This window comes from Balaenoptera ricei, chromosome 14 (genome assembly GCF_028023285.1).
Source record: "Balaenoptera ricei isolate mBalRic1 chromosome 14, mBalRic1.hap2, whole genome shotgun sequence".
Classification (NCBI taxonomy): Eukaryota; Metazoa; Chordata; class Mammalia; order Artiodactyla; family Balaenopteridae; genus Balaenoptera; species Balaenoptera ricei.
Window position 1 is genome coordinate 6,974,495 of NC_082652.1, and position 13,062 is coordinate 6,987,556.

The window sequence follows — 13,062 nt, forward strand, 5'->3', positions numbered from 1 at the left end:
AGCGAATAGGTGATGGAGCCAGAATTAATACCAAGGTCTGTCAGCCTATGAGCCCTCTGCTTATAGCTTCTAGCCCTGAACTGGTCCAGTAGGAAAACCACTAGCTATTGTGGCTACTGAGCACTTGAAATGTGGCCAGTTTGAATTAGGATGAGCTGTAAAGGTAAAATACATGCTGGGTTTTGAAGACTTAGTATCATAAAAAGAAAGTAAAGTAATTGCTTTATATTCATTATATATCGAAATCATACTGTTTCTGGATATATTGTGTTAAATAAAATATAAAGATTAATTTCACCAGTTCTTTTTACTTTCTAAAATGTGACTACTAAAACTTTTAAATTACATATGTGGCTTGCAATACGTTTCTGTTGGACAGTGCTACTCTATAGAGTATTGGTCCCCTGGGAGTAGGGTAGGAAAGGGTGATATTAATTTATCTGTGAAATAAAATTTCGCTGAGCATCCTTGGCTGAACCAGCCTAAAGCTGACCACAAGGGGTCCTGGGAAGGGGGTGTCGCCTGTACCTTCAATCCTAAAGGGACAGAGGGAAGGAATCGGTGGTATCCCTTCCCTCAGGCAAAGAGGTTGAGGCCTTCCTCACTAGTGTCAGATGTATCTGAATGTCTGTGGCTAATCAAGAAATCTGCAAAGCATGGCGATTAAAGAAGGTAGAAAAGGGTGGGCATCTTGTGTATTTTGACAAGATTTACTATTTAAAGCAGAACTCTGGACTTCCCTGGTGGCGCAGTGGTTAAGAATCTGCCTGACAATGCAGGGGACACGGGTTTGAGCCCTGGTTGGGTAAGATCCCACATGCCGCAGAGCAACTAAGCCTGTGCGCCACGACTGCTGAGCCTGCGCTCTACAGCCCGTGAGCCACAACTACTGAACCCACGTGCCACAACTACTGAAGCCTGCGCGCCGAGAGCCCGTGCTCAGCAACAAGAGAAGCCACCGCAATGAGAAGCCCATGCAGCGCAACGAAGAGTAGCCCCCGCTCGCGGCAACTAGAGAAAGCCCGCGCGCAGCAACGAAGACCCAACGCAGCCAAAATAAATAAATAAATATTTAAAAAGTAATAATAAAGCAGAACTCCAAGAAATAACACCTTCAAAAGCTTCATCATCTAATGCAAAATGCATTTGATGATTGCGTATCACTGAGAAGTCGGTTGGGGTCCGTCGGAGGAGGATCAAAAATTGCAATGTAAACTCCAGGAGACAGAAAACTTTGTTAAGTTTATTCTGGTACCCTTAGCGCCAGGAACAGTGCCCGGCACATAGTAGGCGCTTCTTAGATATTTGAATGAGTTAAGATGCAAAATTATGTAGATGTGAGGGTGTATTTCCCAGGGGAGGAGGCCTCTGGGTTTTGCCCGGTCTTAAAGGAGTCTAGGCCGCCAAGGGGTTAAAAACCACTTAATACCGACAGGGACATGAAATTTATTTGAAATCAATGTCAAGAATTGGTTGTTCTTATTCTGGGGAGTAGCCCGACCTCGGCGTCTGGAATGATCTACGTGCTTAAAAATACCACTCGCCACCATTTTCTCCAGGTAATTTTCCATCCCTGCCCCCACAGTCAAGGGGAAAAAAAGTAATTCTGCAATCCTACCTCGCTTACAAAAAAAAAAAAAAAAAACATTAATCGGTACAAGCACAAATCTCCAGGCGCCACCAGCGCAGAAGAAGAAAGGGACCCACGCGGGCCTCGGGCGCCGCCGGGACCCCAGCCCCCCAAACTTTGCCAAGTTGCGGGCGCCGAGCGCGCCCGGAGGCGCGGGGCGCGGCCGCGGGCGGAGCCGCCCCCTGACGCCGGGCCGCGGCGCGCCGGGCCGCCCCCTCCCGGCCCGGGCCGGCCCCGCTGGCTCCGCTCAAAGTTTGCGGCCGCCCTTGCGCCCGCGCGCCCGCCCGATGTATGGGTGATATACTGCAGCGGGTGTCAGGGTGAGGGACGGCCATATTTGCCGGTGCGGCCCGAGCCGTCAACAACAAAAAGTGCGCGGGAGCTCGGCGGGCGCACGGACGGGCGCACGGACGCTGGGGCCGCCTCGCCGCCGCCCGGCCTCGCCGCCTTCGCTGCCGCCCTCGCGGGCCGGGCCCCGCTGTGCCCCGGCGCGCCCCGCCGCTCGGGGGGATGTCTTACAAACCGAACTTGACCGCGCACATGCCCGCCGCCTCCCTCAACGCCGGTGAGTGAGTGCGCCCCGCGGGCCGCGCGCGCCGCGCCCCAACTGCCGCCAAGTTGGGGGTCCGCGCGCCCGGCCCCGGCTCCCGGGGGCCCGCGGCGGCCGGGGTCGGCGGGCACCGGGTCCCGGCCCGGGGCAGCGCGGCCGCCGCCGCCATGATTCCGGTGCCCGCGCTGCCAAAGTTCGCGGGTGCGCCCCGCGCCGGGCCTCGGGGCCGGGCCGGGGCCCGGGGCACCGGCGGCCGCCGCGGTCCCCCCCACGCCGGCGGCCGAGGGCTCGTGGGGAGCGCGGCGAGCGAGGGCGGGGGAGGCTTTCTCGGCTCCTTTTTCCTCGGCTTTTGGGCGGCTCGGCGAGGGCCCCTGCCGGCGGGAGTCGGGAGCTGCCGGGCCACGCCGGGAGCGGGGCGCCGGGACCCCGGCGCGGGCCGCCCTTAGGGAGCTGGGGGCAGGTCCGGACAGGGGGCCCGGGCAGCAGGGGTGCACGTGAGCAAGCCCGGGCCACGCGCGGGCGGCGCTGCGGGGCGGCGAGAGTGCCAGGTGCAGCCGCCCCCGAGGGAGCGGGGCCGCTGGGGTCACCGGCGGTGCAGGGGAGATCGTCGGTGGGCGCCCGCCTGGCCTGGCGCGCGGGACGGGGCGCCCAAAACGGGGCGCACGGGAGGTCCCTTCAGGCGTGCGCGGAGTGAGAGAAGTTGGAGGAGATCGGGGGCCTCGGAGCGCCTTTAGGCGGCGGCTGGGGGCGTCGTTTCAGCGGGGGCCCCGCATCTCGGAGCCCCCAAGTCTGGGTTTAGAAGGCCCCCTCCTTCGGAAGCCGGAGGGGCCGTCCTCTCCTTTCCCTGGGGCTGGAGCTGGGCGGTCCCAGGAAACTCCTGCAGAAGTTGTCAGGCAGCTTTAGGCTGTGCCTAGGGTCTTGCCCCAGGGACCGAGGGCGATAGGTGAAATTGTGGGTTCAGAGGGGACCGGCTTTGTCCTTTCACCAAGGTTCTTCTCCTTAAACTCTGGATGGGAAACAAACTTCCAGAAAAGCGAGGTGCATGGAGGGGGCTTGGCAGGGAGGGGATTGGCCTTGCTGGTCAGAAATGCCACGCTGGCAGTTGGCCGAAAGTTTTGGGCCTTGTCTCCGAATGTTGACTCCATAATTCCAAAAATCTGAAGAGGGCCCCAGGAAAGCAATATATGCATATGCATATACATGTATAGGGGTGTGTGTATGTGTGTGTGTGTGTGTATATTTAACTTCCTGGAGACAGATTTGGGGATTGGAAAGGGTTAAGATTCAGGGGGTGGATGGACGGGGTGGGGGATAGTTGAGTTGGTCAAATGTGGCCTCTAAGCCCCAAGAGCCCCTGTTTTCTCCTCAAATATTCTCACCTCTTCTGGGGTCTGCACACCTTACCAAGACAAGCTTTGTGGCCATAGTATTTCTCACTGCCTCCTTCATCTGACTCTGGGGTAGGATGGATGGAGGGTCTTGCTGCCAGCCCGGACCGGCGGGAAATCTCAGGCCGGCCCTGGTGCAGTTGAGGCCGGCGCTCTAAACGGGGCCCTTCAGGGATTGGGGTCACAGAGTGACAGAGGCACCCGCTGGGGGCCCCGAAGCCCTGCTCTGGGCTGGCTAGCACCTGTACACAGATTTTCTTCTTTCTCCTGCGGTGAACTCCAGGAGGACTGCTGAGGTCCCCAGGTCTCTGGTGTTTTGGTGGGGCCGCCCCCCTCCCCGTGGACCCCTTTAGAAAGGCCGGATCTCCCCGTGCCATTTGCATCCAAGATGGACTCTCCGCTGCCGCTCCTCCGGCTTCCTTGTCATCATCCCTCACACCCTCCAGCCCTGCCTCCTGCTCGAGAGTTGCCAAGCCTCGGCCTGGCCGGCGGTGGCAGTGGCGGAGTTAGACAAAGCCCCCGCCTCCCCGCCGGAGAGCCCCCCCAGGCGCCCCAAGTGGCGGGAAGGCCGCCAGCTCCCCAGGCCCGGGCGCTCTTTGTCTGGCTTGGGGGCGGGGAGCCGCGCCTGGCCCCAGGAGCTGCTGGCCTCTGCCAGCCCCTCCCTGGGCTCCGGGCCCTCCCTGGTCCCCGCACACTGCACGCATTGTCTGTGCTGCTCCGCGACGGCTGTGCTCACGCCCGGTCTGGTTTTCTCCTAGGCCTCCGGCAGCCGGCCGCTGTGTCTGCAGGAAGGTGTGGGCATGAGTGGGACTCGGGGCCCTTCCGCCGGCTCTCTCCAGGGCCGCAGACACCCCCCTCTGAACACCGAGTAAGGGACTGGCGCTGGCACAGAGGCGGGGTCACCTACCGCATCACCCAGGCCGTGGGAAAGTCAAGCTCCGAGCTGTTGCCTGACTCCCCATCCCCATCCCCCAAGCCCCCAACCCATCCCTCCTCCTACCCTCAGCCCCCCAGGACCTAACCCCAGCACCATGGAGGAGCAGGATCTAGGGCCTTGAGACGTTCTGTTGGGAACCATGACCTCAAACAGATGGAGAAGCTGAGGCCCAGAGAGGGAAGGGCCCTGTCTTAGGTCACACAGCCAGGTATGGCGCAGCTGGCCTGGCTCCTAGTCCAGGCACTTGGCTGTGGGAGAGAAGATGGGTCGGGGAGGCAAGAAACACAGACTTCAGTGAGAGAAGGAGGGCAGGAGGTGGTGCAGAGAATGAACCGGAGGTGTCCAGCTCACCTCCCGCCAGGGAGTTGGAATCTTCTAGATGGCCTGAAGTGCCAATCAGTGCAGTAGACCCCCCTCTCCCCCCGCAGTCTTGCATTTAGCATCCTGGCCTTACAGAGAGGCGTAGTAAGTTGTGGTGGTCGGGACTTGAACCCTGGCCTGGGGCAGCAAAGCCTGAGCTACCCAGACCACACTCACCACCCACATCAGAAGGTCAGGAAATTGGGGTTTGGCTGATGTGATGAGGGGAGCTGGGGGTCACCCGCCCTGCCACATTCCTGTGTTCTGGCCACTGCACACCCGCAGTTGCTTCAGACGGAGGTGTGGTTCTGTAGCACAGGTGTTTCGGCTCCCCCACTGTAGAGGCGTGGTAATGAGGCCCGGAGGAGCGCGGTGCTGTGCCCAGTCCCCAGCTTAGAGGTGGCACAATTCATGTTTCCTGACTGGGCATCCTGTGTTTGAGCATAAATCTGGGTCCCAGTGGAGAAATCCAGGCAGGCCTGAGACCGAGGAAGACACGTCGGGTACCAAGCTGTCTACAGCTCCTGGACAGAGGGACAGGTGCGGTGTGTTAGTCTCTTCTGTGCTGTGTGGCCTGGGGCAGTGCCCGCCCTCTCTGGTCTGTGTTTCTCTCTCTGCAGTGAGGGGCTCCAGGGCCCCTTCCAGCTCCAGCAGCCTGAGCTCCTGAACTTCCTTCCTCCCCTGCCCCTCCCCTTGCCCACACCAGATGAGCAGCTGGTCGGTTTGGCCAGCCTGGCACCAGCTGTCCATCCCCGGGGCCAAGTCTGCAGAGCCCGCTGTGTGCGTGAGAGAGAGACAGTTTGGCTCCGGGGAAGGCAGGCGGAGGGGAAGCTGCTCCCCGGCCGGGCGTGGAGGCAGGCGGGCAGCTGCTGAGGAGGGCTAGGTAGATTCTCCGTGGTTGCCGCTGTTCGTAATTCTGCAGGACATCCTTTACTCGCTGATGACCACTGGGACGCCATTATGGGTCTGCATGTTTCCAGCTACTGAGCTGGAGCTGGAAAATTCCCTGCTGAGGGCCTCCCCACACCCCATGCAGGAGACTCTGTTCTGAGCCAGGCCCTGGCCCCCCGTGGTCCCTCTGCTGAGGGACAGTGTCTCCCAGTGTTACAGTCCGTAAGTGGGGTCTTACGCCTCCCCTGTGGGGGTGAAGCCAGCCGGGCATAGATTCAGACTGCCGAGAGTCTTGTCCCCTCTTTGGGGAGGGGCGACAGGAGCTCAGAGAGGTTGAGGGGCTTGTCCGAGGACACACAGACAGGCTGTGATGTGCTCCAGATTCCTGACTTTGTGTCCAGTACCCCAGTCCCCAGCCAGGGTTGGGTTTCACAACCTCCAGATCTTCCCCCGTCTTCCTCACCATATACTCCAGCAGAGGTTTGGGCACACAGGAAGTCTCAGCCCAGGTGTGGACCAGCCTTAGTAGCAGATGGGCTCTTGTGGCAGCCATGTGTTTCTAGGATATCAACCTCTGGGGAGCAGGACCCAGGAGAAGGGGACTTGCAAGGGTTAGGCTGAGAATAGCAGCAGCTTTCGTCTTTGCTACCAGTTTTGACTGCATGTATGGGAAGGATTTCTGTGATTGATTAGCAATGTCTGCTGTGGTGGTGGGAGTGAAGAGCAGTGGTCTGTTCGCTACATTTTACTATCAGTCATCTACGCCGAGTATCAGCCGTGGCCAAACTAGAGGACAGGAATAGGGTTCTGTGTCCTCAGAGACAAAAGACCACTGTTGATGGCATGAGTTCTGGGCAGGGGGACTCAGAGTCCTTACCTCGGATACAGTTAGCCAAGGCTACTTGATTACTGACTCCTGTCTCCTCCCCCGTAGCTGGGAGTGTCCACCCGCCCTCCACCAGTATGGCGACATCTTCACAGTACCGCCAGCTGCTGAGTGACTACGGGCCGCCATCTCTAGGCTACACCCAGGTATGGCAGCGGGGGTGGGAAGCGTGGTGGGAGGGGCCCTAGGGGCGGCCTGGGCCAGAGGGGAAGCGGTGAAAGGAGTAGAAATGATGGAGCTGTCATCTGAGCTTCCTCAACCCAGGGCTCAGGGCGTCAGAATGGAGAAGTGGCAGGGGGTTTCACGGGGGACACCGAGTGACAGGAAGGGGTGGGAGAGCCCAAAGAAGGCTGGAAGCCCCGAGAGCCACAGTTCCCGATGGGGCCACCACCCCATGTGTGTCCCTGGTGGGCGTCCTCATGCCTGGTCCCTGGGGAAGTGAGGTCTGGCCTTGACTCTGGATCTGAGCTTGGACAGAGGAGAGGGGGCCCTGCTCCCGCTCACTCCCCACAAGGTTGTGGGCCCTGCAGGGAGGACGGGCCCATCCTAGTGGAGTCCAGGTGCGTTGCACCGAGAGCTGCTGGCCCCTCAGTTCTACACCTGGTTTACACCTGGTTCCACCAGTTACGGGACTGTGGACCGTCCCTGCCCCAACCTCGCCGAGACTTGCTTTCCCCACCGGGTAGGGGAGGCGGCCGCCGCCGGCCGCCAGGGAAGTGCCGCCCCGCGGGGGGGACCCGGGCCGCCAGCCGGGAGATTCCCGTGGCTGCCACTCACGTTCCGAGGTCGCCACGGAGGCCGGCCCCACGGATGAGGTGGCGGCTTGGAGCCATGCCCGCCAGGCCGTCCTGCCCCCGGAGGGGAGGCGGGCACGGGCGAGGCCCCCCTGAAGAGGTGGCGGCGGGCGGATGCTGAGGAGCTGGACGAGGAGGGGAGGAAGGACCAGGAGGCCAAGAGGCAGAGGCGGCCGAGGAGGGGGGAGCAGGCGAGGGCCTGGGGGGAGGTGGCCGCCCTGATGCGGCTGTGGGGGGAGGAGGGGGGAGGAGGAGGAGCAGCGAGGCCCGGCTGAGGCCCGAGCGGGCGGCTTCGGCCCACAGGCTGGCGGGACCCCAGCCTCCCTGGTCCGGGTGTTTGCTTGGGCTGTTCGTGCGGTTCTGGAGAGAAAGGGTTTCTGTGTGGTGGGCACCGCCTGCGGGGGAGGATGGATGAATTTAAATACATTCTGGGCTCCGTCTGGGTGGTCTCTGGCAGCTTTTGCGGTCCTGCTGACCCCACGTGTGGCCTCCATCTCTTCCGCCCACTCTGGACCCTCGGCACCCCCCCTCCCCCCCATCACTTGCCCGCCCATTGGCTCCTTCAAGGAAATTCTCAGTAAACAAACACTTTCCTATCGACAAGCCAGTCTTTTCTTTTTTTTCTTTCATTTGAGACGATAAAAGGGCTTTCTGCAGACTGCTGGGTGGTTGCCTTGGGTGCACGGGGACAGTAGAGAGGGCCGGCTCCCTGCTCTGTGGTTGTCGCCCAGGTGGGCCGTGCCTGGCCGCAGCTGCCCTGGAGTCTGGGCCAGGCCGCCCTCCCTCTGCCACCTGCCCCTGGCTCGGGCCTCTCCCCAGCCCTGCCCTCGTGCAGCTGGCACGCCGTGGGGTCCTGACCACGGCATTGGGGTCAGGTTGGGTTCAATCCTTCCGAACCCTTTTCTTTCTGATTCTAGGGAACTGGGAACAGCCAGGTGCCCCAGAGCAAATACGCGGAGCTGCTGGCCATCATCGAAGAGCTGGGGAAAGAGATCAGACCCACCTACGCGGGCAGCAAGAGCGCGATGGAGAGACTAAAACGAGGTAAGTCGTGGGCCCGGGACTCCCCTGCCAGGTGACGCCTCGCTGCTGGCGGACCCCACGGCACTGGCCTAGTAACTGTCTTGAAAGATTTTCTGGGGAAAACGGAGGGTGGCAGACGGAAGAGTCCCCTGCGGCACAGGGGCTCCCGTTTTGTTACAGAATTACCGTTGGCTGTGGAGGTGTCAGGCTGGGTGAGCGGGTCTGTGGGATGTACATCTGACGGAAGGGGCTTGGCAGCCAGTTGTCAGATGCAGCGTCTAAGAAGGGAATCCCCAGGACTTCCCTGGCGGTCCAGCCGTTAGGACTCCGTGCTCCCACTGCAGCGGCCTCAGGTTCGATCCCTGGTCGGGGAACTAAGATCCTGCAAGCCTCGTGGTGTGGCCAAAAAAAAAAAAAAAAAAAAAAAGTCTTTGTACCCAGATCCTGCAGCTCTGCCTCACGCCTGCTCTGCTCCCGTTGGCCGACAGTGGTCCTAGGAGCCCTGGGCGGCCCAATCAGGTAGGCTCCCAACTTGGGTGAGGCCAGTGACACGAGGCCAAGGGGGCCTGCGTTGCCCTCTGCTGTCCTCTTAGGAGCGGGGCCCAGGGGGGCGTGTGGTCCGTCCTAGTCTGGGGCGGGAGAGTGAGAACGCTTTGAAGTTCTTTCCTGATTGAAGAGGGAGGGAGGGCGGGAGGATGGTGCCACAGGAAGAAATGACTCACGTGAAGAGGTGACTGGCCAGCTGACTTCAGAAGGCAGAGAAATAGGTTGGTTTTTGCTGCTTCATGAAGTGAAAGCGGCGTGGAGAGGAGAAAAAGATTTCTATTTTAGAAGGTGGCAGTTCAGAGCACGGTGGCTTATGTGTGAATTTAATTTTAGGAGGTTTTTTTTTTTTTTTTTTAAGGTTAGAGAAGCAAATTTGGAGAAAATCGAGAGGGGAACGTCCTGTGGCTATAAATCTGGGGCGTGACAGGGGGGCTGCATTTGAGGCCACGGCTCCAGTGATGGGCGAGGCCGGCTGAGGACAGGCTCCCACCCAGAGCAGTGGGCCGGTTCATGACACCTTTGTGAAGAGACTGACCGATTGCAGAGCTGGATCGGGGAATAACAGGCACAGGTGTGGGGAGGGGGGCTGGCAGTTAGAGGCTGGAACGGAAGAGGGCTCGGGGGAGAGGAGGAGCTTAACCCCAGTCCAGCCCTGGGGGTTAGGTGGGCATCGCTCTGCCCACAGTCCTGGTAATGGGAGTGCCGGTTACCTGTTTGCAAATGCCTGGGAAGATGCTGGACCCTGCAGTCTTTCTGACAGGCGATCTGCAGCCTCCCAACAAAGCCGGCAGTTCAGGTCAACACATGGATACACCTGGTGACCGCTTCAGGGCACATCCTGGGTGAGCAGCTGGTCCCAGAGTCACCCTGACCAGTAAGGTGGCCAAGTTTACATCATAGCAAGTAAGAAGGGTCATAGGGCGCAAGGGTGTCAAGCGCCAAGAATGTTTTTTGCAGTTTTTAATGGTGAAAAAAATAAGATTTTGTGACATGTGAAAATTATGTGAAATTCAAACTTCCGTGTTGTAAGTAAAGACTTGTTGGAACATGGCCACACCCATTGCTTATTAATGTCTGCGGCTGCTGTCACAGTACAATGGCAGAGTGGAGTAGCTACAACAGCGGCTACACAGCCCTTTCCAGAAAGTCTTCGGAAGCTCTGGGGGGTAAGATTTGTGAGGTGGGGACACCTGAGTGACTTGGGGTGTCATTCCCAGTGCCCTCTGGGGGGTCAGCTCTTGGAAGGAATAGATTCTTGGTGCCTATTAAAATGAAATCAATATTTCATGAAGTTCAGTAAAGCCAAAAAAAGAAAAAAAAAAACCCAAACAAGCAATAGATAACTCCCAAACTATAGAGATAAAAGATGAGGGGAGAATAATAGTGCAGAAGATGGCACCCGTCCCCTGGGGGGAAGGACAAAGCAGTGGACCAAGGTGGCCTGAGTGAGCATTTGTCTCGCACCCAAACCAGGCAGGCTGCCTGACACTGTCAAGCCCTTTCTAGAATTCAGGAAAAATAATGGTTTGAAGGCGTGGAATCTCCAAAGCGGGTCCCTGCTTAAAGAACTTGGGTGGGGACACACTTACTCCTGTCATCTGGATGGTAACATGGTTCATATGGAGAGTAACGTCATGAAAAGAGAGCTTGCTGGTTGTCACCTTGAGCATGGGAAGAAACTTTTAGGGAGACGTGAAGAGGGGTGTTGGCTTTGAGGGGTGGGATGGGGTTTGGGTTGTTGGATGCAGGTCCCAAGTTTCCTCCAGTCCGAGGGTTTCGCGGCTGGTTTGGAAGGACCCTCCTCCTCTTCTCCAGTCTGAGGGTTTCGCGGCTGGTTTGGAAGGACCCTCCTCCTCTTCCGGAATGGTGCTGCTGGCTGACGCCCGCCTCTGCTTCTCTTCCAGGCATTATCCACGCTCGAGGATTGGTGCGGGAGTGCTTGGCTGAAACGGAACGGAATGCCAGGTCCTAGCTGCCTTGTGAGCCTGGACGGTTTTCCATCTTCTTCGGAGAGAATAAGTTACAGTTCATCTCCCCTGCTCAGATGAAACTTTTGTTTTCAAAATGGTAACAGTTTGGTTTCTCCTCCCCCTGCCCCTCCCATGGTTCACTAGGCTCCGAATCTACAGTCTGTAAGATTGAGGAAAGATTTTGCAGTTGATTGGGAGTTACATTTTAAATAGTGAGGAACTACCCAGGTGTTTGTTGTTGTTGTTGTTTTTTAAAGCATTGATTCAAAAGATGCACGTAAAAATTACCTATCTTACAGCAAACTAGTTTGCCTCCAAGATACCAGTGTCTCGCTCTCCTCTTTTGAATACATTTATGTTACCCGGACTGTTCTTTGTTCCTTTTCATAAGCTGATACAACTTGAAGGTTTTTTTTTGTAGTGCTGACTTGACAGCACACTTAACTAGTAGCTGGTCCCCTCGTTTCCCATACACTTATAGATTCTGCTTAACGTAAATTCTTTTTTGCTTAATCATTTGCATGACTATTAGTGCTTTGAAGTCGATTTTAAAAATGCACAAGTTATACATACAGAAGAAAGAGCAACCTCCCAAACCAAACCTAACAAGGATCCCCGAAATTTTTCCTGAGACTGTGTGTAGATTTCAGTTCTGCTTTCCTGTAAGTTGACCCAAACATCTGGAAGAAAATGGAACTGTTCGCATCTTTGTATTTATTACTCAATGTAATAAAGCTTATTTTCACTAACAGCCTGTACCAAGACGTGGGTTCCGCAAATTCTTGGCGGTATTTTAAAGAACAGCTCCTCAGCGGGAGTGGGGAGGGACCTGTCAAAGGGCATTTTCCCACCTGGTCCAGAAACATTTTGCGTGACGGTATCAGTAGCACAACAGGCCAGGGACAGGATGTGTCGGTTAAGTCAGAAGGCAGGGATCAGGTGAAGCTGCGTTACGGACGCATCTTAACTGCAGCAGATGTTAAGGGTGTGCCAGGAAGGAAAACAAGTGTAGAGGCGATGTTACTGATTTCGCCCTTTCTGTGCTCCCCCAAGTTAGGCCATTCTGTTTTTAGGAACTTATCCTGTGAGCGTTTAAACTCAAGCTAGCTACTTCATCCTGTTCTCACTGGAAGAACTACCTGCTCTGGTGCTGGGAAAACTGGGTTGCCTCGGATGTGTTGAGAATTCATGGGGTGGTCCCCAACAGTGCCTTCCAAAGGGACTTTGAGGTCATCCTTAGTATATTCCTTAGGCACTGATCCCGATGTAATGAGGATTTACCGTGGTGAGGGGTAGACTAAGACAAAAGGAGGGACGTGGTCAGTTTCACAGGCCTGAGGCCAGGTCCCAGCCCTGACAGCTCCAAAGGCCGGAGGAATGGGTACTAGGCAGTCGGCCTGTCTGCATCTCCTTCGTGGACGTGACAGGAAATTCAAAAAGGTTCAAGAAGGGAGACAGAAATGAAAGCTTCTGTCCCTCTTGTCTGAAGCTCCCAAAATTCCCTTCCACTATTATGGTCTTCTGTGTACCATGCCAGATACTTCACTTGGCTCCCTTCTAAAAGGAGGTTGGAACTGGGAAGGGCCCTGCACACTGCGACCAGAGGTCGAGAGCCTTGCGTAGAGCTAAACTTCCAAACCAGGCTACTCCGAGGTGAGAAGACCTTACCTGGCTTCTTTACAGGTAACTTTATTTGGATGCATGCAGTCTGGTCTTCACTGATGAGGCAGACCCTGTGTCTGACAGTGGCCTTCTCACCTCACGGTTTGTTTCCCTACTAGTTTTATGCATAAACTTCCAGATGTGTTCTAACAAACCATGCCTAAGAAACCCCCAAACAATTTGTAAGGTCAGATCCAGCTTGAAGGATGGTATCAAGCAAATTCACAAACCCAAGTTTCTGAAACTTCATCTTTTATAAACCTACTACTTGTAAATCAGCATACAGAGAATGACATGTGTACTTCCACATCAGAGAGGTTACTTGTCAACATACAGTCTGTTAAGCTAATGGGGTAAATGGGCAAGTAACTTACTAACTTGTAAATCTTTCGCCATCTTGTTTTCTTTTGTTCTCTTAATGACAT

The 13,062-nt window shown here is 56.7% G+C and overlaps 1 protein-coding gene across 2 annotated transcripts; it reads left to right on the forward strand.

Moving 5' to 3' along the window:
* The first annotated feature begins 1,832 nt into the window (after positions 1–1,832).
* On the forward strand, positions 1,833–11,726 carry CDK2AP1 (cyclin dependent kinase 2 associated protein 1). Of its 2 annotated transcripts, none has more exons than XM_059895382.1 (4): positions 1,833–2,195; positions 6,691–6,788; positions 8,354–8,480; positions 10,910–11,726. In XM_059895382.1, exons 1-4 carry the CDS (start codon positions 2,141–2,143, stop codon positions 10,975–10,977), a joined length of 348 nt encoding a protein of 115 aa, XP_059751365.1. In that variant the 5' UTR covers positions 1,833–2,140; the 3' UTR covers positions 10,978–11,726. The 2 variants fall into 2 exon arrangements, with proteins under 2 accessions (XP_059751365.1, XP_059751366.1); XM_059895383.1 differs by lacking the exon at positions 1,833–2,195 and adding an exon at positions 5,383–5,405.
* Positions 11,727–13,062: the final 1,336 nt, after the last annotated feature.

What these genes read in the sequence shown, in the direction of transcription:
- CDK2AP1 (XM_059895382.1), top strand. Translation starts at nt 2,141, where the DNA reads ATGTCTTACAAACCGAACTTGACCGCGCACATGCCCGCCGCCTCCCTC. An exon ending in CGCCGCCTCCCTCAACGCCG is followed by an intron (nt 2,196 to 6,690) that starts GTGAGTGAGTGC and finishes CCTCCCCCGTAG; the next exon opens with CTGGGAGTGTCCACCCGCCC. An exon ending in CATCTCTAGGCTACACCCAG is followed by an intron (nt 6,789 to 8,353) that starts GTATGGCAGCGG and finishes TTCTGATTCTAG; the next exon opens with GGAACTGGGAACAGCCAGGT.